A 9,599-nucleotide genomic window follows, 5' to 3' on the forward strand; every position below is an offset into this window, starting at 1 on the left:
AAATAAAAAATAAAGATCTTTTAAAATCCTGCCAGTTAAGAACACTGTATACCTGCCTCCTTTATTTCTTTGCAGCCTAAACTTACAATGGCAAAATGCAGACGAAACGTGGAGAATTTTTTGGAAGCTTGCAGAAGGATTGGAGTGCCTCAGGTATGTATTTCTACTATCTTGATACAACATTTCAGGTGCAGTTTTGTATGATGCTTCAGAAAATAAAACCTTATTTGAAAGATTTGATGAAAACAAAATTATTAAAAGTTTAGAAGGTTCAGGTATAAGCTATGTCTCGCAGTATAGATCAGACTTATCTTGCATTGTCTTCCAGAGCAAAATGAAGTCTAATATAGTTTATCGGAGGTCTGATTCACATACTGCTGTGCCTCAAATTCATAATAGCTGATGCAGTTCGAGTCTGCCTTTAGAACTGCGAGGTATTTCTATAAAAACAATTACATTTTCTCAAGATTAGATATTTGACAGCTTAACAGTGGAATAAAATTTGGATGATGTGTTGCATGTGTTATTTTTATCCCTAAGCTTTTCATGTTCCTTCAAAATAATTCTCTTATGTGAACATCTTTACTGTCTTACCAACAAGTCGCAGTATTATTGGCCTTTCTCTGATGGTAGCTACCTTTGCATAGATCCTAATCCTTTTGTTACGTGCCGGTGGTAGAAGCCTATCTTCTGCTATTCCGTGTCCTCTTTTGAAGCTTGGAAGAGCTAGGAGGTGGGAACAGATAAAATAGCCCGTCTGAGTCTGGTTATCCTGTTTTATGCTGTCCTGTCCTTTCCACTTTGGCTTATTCAGCAGCTGTCTCAGTACACATACTTTTCATACATCATGTTTTTCTTAATTTTTCTTCTAGTGCATTAATTGATTTGGTTTCTTATACTGCTAAGCATTAGTGTTTCTGTTGTAGGTGCTGTGTTCTTTCCTTTGTATTGTGAAAGGGAAAAGTAGACCCAGTGACTCATTTCCCAGCTATTTCTAAAAGCAATGCTCTCAAGTCAGTCATACAGTATTTTCTGGTGTTTTCAGATAGCTTCACTTGCAGCCATTTGAGCCATTGGTATTTTAGTATAGCATATTTATTTTGCTGCCTGGCAATTTCACATGACTCAGTAGTGAATCATGTTGGAATGTGATAGGGAGTTGTAAGTGACAGTTAGTACTTGGAGATCCTGCACAGTTTTGGTCCCCTAAGAAACTTCAGGCTTTTCCTCCTGGCAGAACTGCACAATATAAATTCATCTGGGGTGAAATTGTTCAATTCCATCTCAGCTTCCCTATTTACAGCTCCCTCAGATACAAAGATGTAACTTTTATGGGATTGCAGTACAGAGCAGATCACTGAAATTACCCACATTTAAAAACAAACAAAAAAGCCACTCAAGAAAAAGTCCCCTCTAGACCCAGTCTGCTACACCTGCTGCACCTACTGTCTAGGACCCTCCTGTTTTTCTCATATTGATTGCTTTAATGTGAAAGAGTTCAAGGAGAGTGTCTCTGGGGAAACTTGCTGAAATACCCCCACCTGAATTCTAAAGTTGCTCTCACACGTCTACATTACATATCTCCTGAGATGTGAACATAAGATATCTGTATGCAAGAATGGCGTGGCAGCCTAGTGTATTTTTCTTGAAAAGATGCCTGCAGGTATTTCCTTTCATTTAAATTCTAATCACAAAAATAAAAGGCTTTCTGAAAGTATGGATCTATGTAGAAATACTTACCTTCTAAGAGGAAGGCTACTTTTAGAAAATGCTCATTACAGGCACCACAGTGGAGCAGCCACTTCTATAGGACTTTGCTAGTTAAAGCCCTTTCATCAAAAGAAACCGACAGTTGAACAGATTAATACGTGCATCTAGATTTCACTGATTTGCAGCAGTTACCTGTATGAAAGGGAGGGAAAAGATACACAGTGGGAATAGTTACAGAACACTTAAACTCGAATTAGTAATAGATATTTCTGCAGGATACTGCATTCAAGCAACAGTTACATATAAATAAGCCCTTGTCCTATTGTTTTCATTAACTAAGATACATGCAGAGACTTAGCTTTGAGTACTCGGTGCCAACAGCATCTTAGAAACCCATAGCCTCTTCACTTCCCCTGGAGAAAAATGGTTTTCACTAAGGCATGTGTAATCTGCTATGTTTTTAACAATGAAGATTGTTATATATTTAAGCTGTACAGGTGACAGACACGTCACTGAACACTAAATATTTGCATTAAGTGAGTTCTTTGCAATGGGAGTCTTGCAGATTGTGAGAATTAACCAGCTGTGATACGCTTCTCAAACATATAGGTTGTATCTGAGATGTCTGATGACTGACTGCTTCGTGGATGTTGCTATGGCTAACTGACCTTTTTTTTCTGTCTGTTTTCCCTTCCTGCTTACAAACTGTGGACAGGACAATCTTTGTTCCCCTTCTGACATTCTTCAGCTAAACCTCAGCGTTAAAAGAACAGTTGAGACTCTTCTTTCCCTGGGGACAGATTCAGAAGAATCCAGTCTTGTCTCCCTTTCCATTCAGCTCTGGGGCTTTGTGGTGTTTTACTGTACTCTAATGCTAACGCTCTGTATGTTCTATCGCTGGGTCTTTTTTCTCTAGCTGAAGGATAGTGTTGCTGCTTCCTCCCTCCATCACTCCGGTGCTTGGGAGAAGATTTTGGTTTTTGTCAAGACTGTGTGTATGAAGTGCTTTCTTTCCCACCGATGGGACAGAGGTGACAAGTACAATGTGTAAACACATTGGTGCACCCACACAACCATCTGTGACATAATTCACATTTGTATTTGCTATGTCATATTCAGCAGATATCATGCTTTTACAAGGGAGGAAGCACTGTCCGTGGGCTAGAGCGAGGGACTGAGGTTAGGACATGTGAGTGCATGCTATAGTCTGCTGACGAGTGATGTAGTACTGGGAAAAAACTGCGTTGACAGATTATGCCTCAGTTTCTACATCTGTATAATGGGAATTGCACCCACTTTGGTAAATTGCTTGAGGATTATCTGATGAAAAATGTTAAAGAATGCGAAGTATTTTTTTCAATGTCAATGTTCTTGATGAGATCTCACAGTCTTAGGAGACGTGGTCTGGTAAGTTTTGTCCACAGGACTTTGATACTGTTTTTTTCATACCCCCAGTCCCTTAGCCTGAGCATTTGATTTCCTGTATTTGTAGACTCTGGTGTATTACATTGAGTCAGGATTTTTAAAATAACTGTCAGTGAATCCTGAGCTACTTGAGCTTTGTAATAGATCAAGCAGGAAATTTTCAGAGAAATTGAGCTCTTCAATAGCTTTGAGAAAAAAGTTTTCTGGCACAGACGGAAAAAAATCTTTAAGATTCTGTCAGATGCCACAGACTGCCATAGCATTTTACTGTGCTCTGGATAAAAGTTAACAAAAACTTCTTGAGTTGCCACTTGATGGTGGGCACCCCAGCCCGTGCTTGTTCCGTGCTTATTCCCTTCTTCCTCTTATTTTCAGAGACCGTTGTAACATACAATTGCAGCGATATAAGTCCCAGCTGCACGATCACTCTTCACTGTTTTACAAAACTCAGGTAGTCTTCCGTAAAGCTTCAAAGCTTTTCCCTCCCCAGGAAAAGCATCCTGGTGCTTTAATGCTTTAATGTCTCAGGGACACCTCAGGACTTCAGGGCACTCACTCCCCATGTGATGTGCAAAAGACCATGTCTCCTCAGAATGTAGATTGATTCAGGGAACTCTGCTCAGAGACCAGTGACAGGTAAGTGTGAAGTAAAATAGCTGTTCCAAATGTGTTTTCAATAAATTTGTTACATCTGAAAATACAGTAAATGGCTTGCAAGCCCAGTTTAAGTGGTGTTAGCATTCCAGAGTTAACCTGGCAACAACTCTGAAGCACAGTTTAAGATACACAGGAGTTTAGTTGCAAATGTGGTTGCTACCAGTAAAAATGTATTATGTGTACATGGATCTCACAAGCTATTGTAATGTAAAGTGAGTGTGTAACAAAGGAGCAAGTAGAGGAGTCGATGCCCTCTTTCCAAATCACACAAATCGTTCTGTCCAAGCAAAACATTTTTGAGGAAAGCGGGGACCTTTGATGGGGGCGAGATTGTTTTATGTTTAAATAAGCTATTTTTGCACTGCTTACTGGTATGAACTAAAATGAACTCAGTTCCTATGTTTCTTAACTTCTTCTAATGAACACTGTGATAAAAGCTGCAAGGGGTTTTACACTAACAGTGCCTTCCAGTTTTTAAAGTTTGTTTGTCATGACTGTCTGTGGTATGGAGTCATTCCAAAGCTTCTCCCCTTATCTATTTGCTTACATAAGAAAAAAGATAAGGCATGTTTGCTCAAGTTTACAAGTATTTTCTCAAAAAGCACACTTTTTTCAAGATAACATAAAATTGCTGGAAGAAAGAAAAGTGCATTTCAGCCTGATCATATGGCTTACTGTGAGAATTTCAGTCTGGGTTCATTTGTTTTCTCTCCGCTCTGAGCTTTGCGGGAGGAGTGTTGGCTGCCACTGTTTATGCTGAAAGATTTCTTTAATGTCAAAAAATCAGTAAAGATTCAAAGAGTGAATAAATGCAGGTTGCTGTGGAAATAACACGTGAAAAATAATCTCTGTAGCTGTATAGGGAGGACACGCTTCGGTTATTTTCCACAGATACAGAGAACTGTTGGACATGTATCCTGACTGTTGTGGAGTGAGGATGGCCAGGGTGTGCCAAGGACTTACGTAGGATGAGGCTTTAAATCCATCTTAGACTGAGAATAGCACAATTATTAATAAACTCTTTGAAACCTCTTTTTTGCATTGTGCGTATTACTCTTATTCCTTAGAATGACTTTGGAGGTTACCTGCTAAGCGGGTGTACTTTTGGAAGATAAATAAGTGGTAGTGACTCACACATAACATAGGATGGATATTTGCCTCTAAATATACTGTCGATTTCTCATTGCCTTGAACAGGAGAAATGGCATTTTCTATATTTATTAGCAAGGTTATTTCAGTCATACATAGAAGCAAGTTGTTGGGTTTTTTTCTTCCTTAAACCAACTTGTTCTTTCTGCTTTTTTGTGCTTTCCAAGGAATTTTTGTAAGGACAGAGATCAGCACATACAGACAGAAGGACTTCAGATGGGCAGTGTGTCTCATGAGATGAGAATTGCTTTTAAGTATGAGATTTCCTCTTAGACTCGTTGCACAGTGTTTCCATAGCACACACTAGTGTTTCATTCTTCACTTTAAAGCGAGTCTTTTCTTCACGTTTGATAGCTAAACAGGCTTGCTACACAAGGACTCCCTCAAAAAGGCAGTTGTGTTTTGGAAAGGAAGCCGTGGTTCCTTTCCTACTCTGTTGTCACAGGTTCATCGTGTTGAAGCAAAGCTTTTCCTCCTCCTTAAGTTCATCTGCTTTTGATTTCATCAACTGCTGCCATTTCAGTGTGGACAGAGATAGAGGGTGATTTGCTGTTCCCCACTTCTCCCACAATCTTTTTTCAAATTCTTACTTGTACGATTTTCTAATAAAAACAAGGATTACCCCAAGGCCTCCTCCTTTGAGTAGTCATGTTCACGGTTCTTTAGTCACAAGCAGAAATTTCATTTCATACCTCTGTGTGTGTATGCTACCTGTCCATAACATTTCATAGTTCAGTCACCTTTTGCTTAATTTTTTTTTCTTTTCAGTTGTTTTTCATCCATTTTGTTTTTGTCTTTGTTTTGTTCCCCATTCAGGAGCAATTATGTTTGCCTCTACATATTTTAGAAGAGAAGGGTTTGACACAGGTAGCTGTGACTGTCCAGGCGCTCCTGGAGCTGGCACCCCCAAAGCAGCAGCAACTTCACCACTTGTCTGCTGTGTAAAGACCTCCAGGACCTTTTGGGTTACCTTGGCTAAGCAGAAGGACGTGAAGACGTTACTGCCCATGCAGTACATCCAAACACACAGAGCTCTGTTCTAAGGAAATGAGTTTCCGTGATTCCTGACAGGAATGTTTTACTTCATTGCTCCATTTTTTTTGGAGATCACAACAGTTTCCAATAACATTTTTATTATCAATATTTTTGCCCCTTATTTAAAAAAGAGAGTTCGTTGGGAGGAGGGCAGGGAATTCCAGCGGCTGGCTGTTGGGGCCAGCTGTAGAAACTGACCTTGTCGACTGAAGACATGGGTGTAGAGTTTGGAAAGCAATTCCTAGGGGAATTCATTTCTCAAAAGGATGTTGCTGCAGTGGGCGCATAGGGAATGAAATTTATTTCCTTCCCCACAAGGTTCAAAGAAAGGCAATTTCTTTGCCTCGAAAGAACAACATCTATTTCTATTACATATAAAAAAAATTGCAACCCACGCTCTTAACCTGCAGTGTTTGATAACAGGGTCGAACCTTATGCAGCTGCAACTTGTGTTGGCATGTCCTCATTACTTAAAATTTGAAGGAAAAAGAAAACTGATTTTTTTTCCCCGAAGGGAAAAAATACTGCATGTTTTCTCCACAAGAAACATCTTAATTAAAAGATACTAAATCAGAACTGCTCAAACTGTATTAATCGCATTAGCATTCTTGCTGGGTTCACTTTCTGTTTGGGTTTTAACATGTCTTTATCCAAAAATGTTTCCAACATCGGTGGAGGGAGATCTCCTACCTCCCCTCACCTCCCCTTCTGCTCACGTAGGGATGCGTTCGGTTACTCAGTGGTTTTGTCAAACGATGACTAGATGTCATCAAGAACCATGTCTATATTTTCACTGCAGTGTGAAGAATTACAGCCTGCCATGCTAATCATTAGAAACCTATTATCAAATAATACATTTATTAGGGGCTGAATTATCCCGTGCAGACATGCCAATACGGGTGAGTGTTCCAGCCACTGAGACATTTATCATTTTAAGAACATAATTACTGAATTTCCAGAGGTTGGCTGCATATTGCCAAAGCAGCAATCTGTTGCAAAAGGTAGCTCCTAGTTGTGGGTTTAGTGAGGCTTTAATAAATAAAGCCTTTTATCATTGGAGTTTATGTAGAGATGCGCTGGTTTTACAGAGCTACCGTTAATTCCTTCCTCTTTCCTTAACATGTAAATGGAAATTCAATATACAGGAATGGGAGCCAACAAGTTTTTCATTTTGCTGGAAAATTGACCTGCAAAACAAAGACTAGCTCTCTGTGGTCCTAGTGACAAGGCCAAGCTCTCTACCAGATCAGTTCCAAATTTTTTTTTTTTTTTTCCCCAAGAAAGACCTTGCGAAATCCAGTTCTGCACCCATGCAGTTCCTTTGTTAGGTTTTGGCCAATTTAAAACATCCGGAACATTACGCTACTAATACATGGTGCATGGGGTCCAAGGCTAACTTCAGGCATCAGAGGTGTTGCATCTGGGGATATATTGGAAGCAGAATACACCAAGGGGATTTCATGGGGATAAAGGAAGGAGGAGAAATGGGAGCAGGCTAGCTAAAAGTCATTCTTGCAGAAGAAAACCTGCCCTGAGACAGTGGCAAGGACTGGTCTTTGCTGCATTTTTCCCCTTTTGATTTGCAATTTTGTTTCTGCTCCATTTTGCTTCATGTATTTCTTTCAAGGTCCATTGTGGTGACTGTCGAATCCCTTATTTCACATAATTATTCCAGTTGCTTCTTATTGGCATTGGTTGATCACGCTGCAAGTGGAGAAGAACACCTGGAGGGTATTTAAAACTGCACAGCTGAAAAAAGAAGCTTTTTCATACTGGGTAAGCACATTGCCCTCAGCCCTGCAAGAAATGAAAATGCCAATAACTTGCAATACATGTAGGAAGAGGGCAGCTCCCTACAGACGTACTTTCCTCCTTAAGTAGCTGCTCTTGTGTTTCACTTAATTTCGCTTGCAAAGAGTGTTGGTAATTGTTAAAGGATTGCATAAAAGCGTCTGAAGTCTCTGCTGTCGTTTGCCAAGTGGAGGATTGCCACTCGCAGCCAACAGCACAGACCACAAATGCTTCTCATACATTTATCTCTGCACACAATTTGAAAGAGGGGGGCACTGACTTCACCTTAGTCTTCAACATTAGGTCACTTGTATTGTTACCAGGACGTGTTACTTTTTCATAGCACGCCCTTCATGGACTGTTTAAATCTTCCCGTTCTAAGAAAACCATTCCCTTTGAGGAATTGTGAGGGTGTGGTGTTCACTCCAGTCCAGCTTCCAGCACTTGGGGAAAATGAAACTTAACAGTGTTCAGGTTGGTGGAAGTTTGACATTTCATTAATACTAGTTTTTAGGAATTAACGGGGTGGGGAGTTGAGCCTGAACTGCAAGAAATGGCCATTTCCTCTCATGTCTGGTTAACGCTGCCATGCTTCTGTACAAGCGGTGCACATGCTGAGTCTGTGTCGGGAGCAATGGTTGCACGGCTGGGCAGGTGGCGTGTCCCCAGTGTCACTCACTGTTCTAAGCAATGGTTCACTCTGGCAGTTTCAATGTGTGCGATCATCTTAGTGTGATGTTTATAATCCTGTGTTTTCACACTGGCAAACACTACATCTTGATCAGACGTTTAGGACAAAAATCCAAACCTGAAGTTTCATCATATGGTTTATTTAATGTGTTATACTAAAAATAACTTCAGTTCTCTTTTGCAAAGTGGGTTGGGATTTTTTTGGTGTATTTATGTGCAATTTTTGTTGTATCCTGGGAAAAAAATATTTTAAAGAAAACGTATAAAATTCTATTTTGTGTGTTAAAGCAAAGAGGCAATTGTCTTTCCTCTGTGGGGCATTTGTGCTGAAGGATGTGGGAGGAATCTACCCGAGTGTTTACACACCGACTCCCTTGTGTCACCGTCCTTCCTCGGACCGTGTGGAGCACCGAGCAGCGTCTGAGGCTCGGCAGGGTTCCACACTTGAGACTGAGCGGCGTGGGCGCTCGGGAGTCCCTGATGGCATTGCGGGGATCGGGGCAAAACAGCCGGGGTTTGGGGCTTCCCCCTTGTGAAGGGGGAGGCGTTCATATGGCCCCCACCTCAGTGGGCTGCTTAAAATAAATCGGAGACAACTTCCAGCGCCGAGAACACCTCCGTTGTTCTTGGTAGTGACCCGATGGCAAATGGTATTTTTATCCTTTTATGACTACAAATGGTTCTTTGAAAAAATGTTTTAGAAACAGAGGACTTTTAAGGTGAATTTGGACATCTAAAAAAATTCTTTTGTATAGATATTGTGATGTTTTACAAAGCGATTCTAATTTTGTTATTTCTGAAAACAGTGTAAACGTGTAATTAATAGAGTAAAGGATTTTAAAGCTTCATCCCATGCTGTATGTCTGTAAATACATTCCATAATTTCTAAGTCTGTTACATATAAATGTGTTTGAATATTGTCTACTTTATTTTAAATTGCCTGTATTCTGCCAGTAGTGTGAATTTCTAGCACATTTATAATATAAAAGGAAACCATGGGTAATTTGAAATAAAGTTTTAAAACTTACGGGACTTACAGTATTCTTCCTGCTGTTTCTCTGTTGCATTGATGAACATCACATCCTCCATGTCAGGTGTTTATTCCCCTTCCCCACCATCAAAGTCAGCAGTTAACGGACTGG

General features: G+C 40.2%; 1 protein-coding gene across 23 annotated transcripts in view; it reads left to right on the plus strand.

Annotated features, from left to right (window-relative positions):
* LRCH3 (leucine rich repeats and calponin homology domain containing 3) overlaps positions 1-9,498 on the plus strand; it is a 70,417-nt gene extending 60,919 nt beyond the window's left edge. For 12 of the 23 annotated variants that reach the window (XM_054834836.1, XM_054834839.1, XM_054834835.1 and 9 more), the window contains 2 exons: positions 76-153; positions 2,426-5,750. In XM_054834836.1, the coding sequence (XP_054690811.1) occupies positions 76-153; positions 2,426-2,626 (279 nt within the window). In that variant the 3' untranslated portion in view covers positions 2,627-5,750. The other 11 variants (XM_054834837.1, XM_054834844.1, XM_054834853.1 and 8 more) reach the window with 2 other exon arrangements.
* Positions 9,499-9,599: the final 101 nt, after the last annotated feature.

Source organism: Grus americana, chromosome 9, assembly GCF_028858705.1.
Source record: "Grus americana isolate bGruAme1 chromosome 9, bGruAme1.mat, whole genome shotgun sequence".
Taxonomy (NCBI): Eukaryota; Metazoa; Chordata; class Aves; order Gruiformes; family Gruidae; genus Grus; species Grus americana.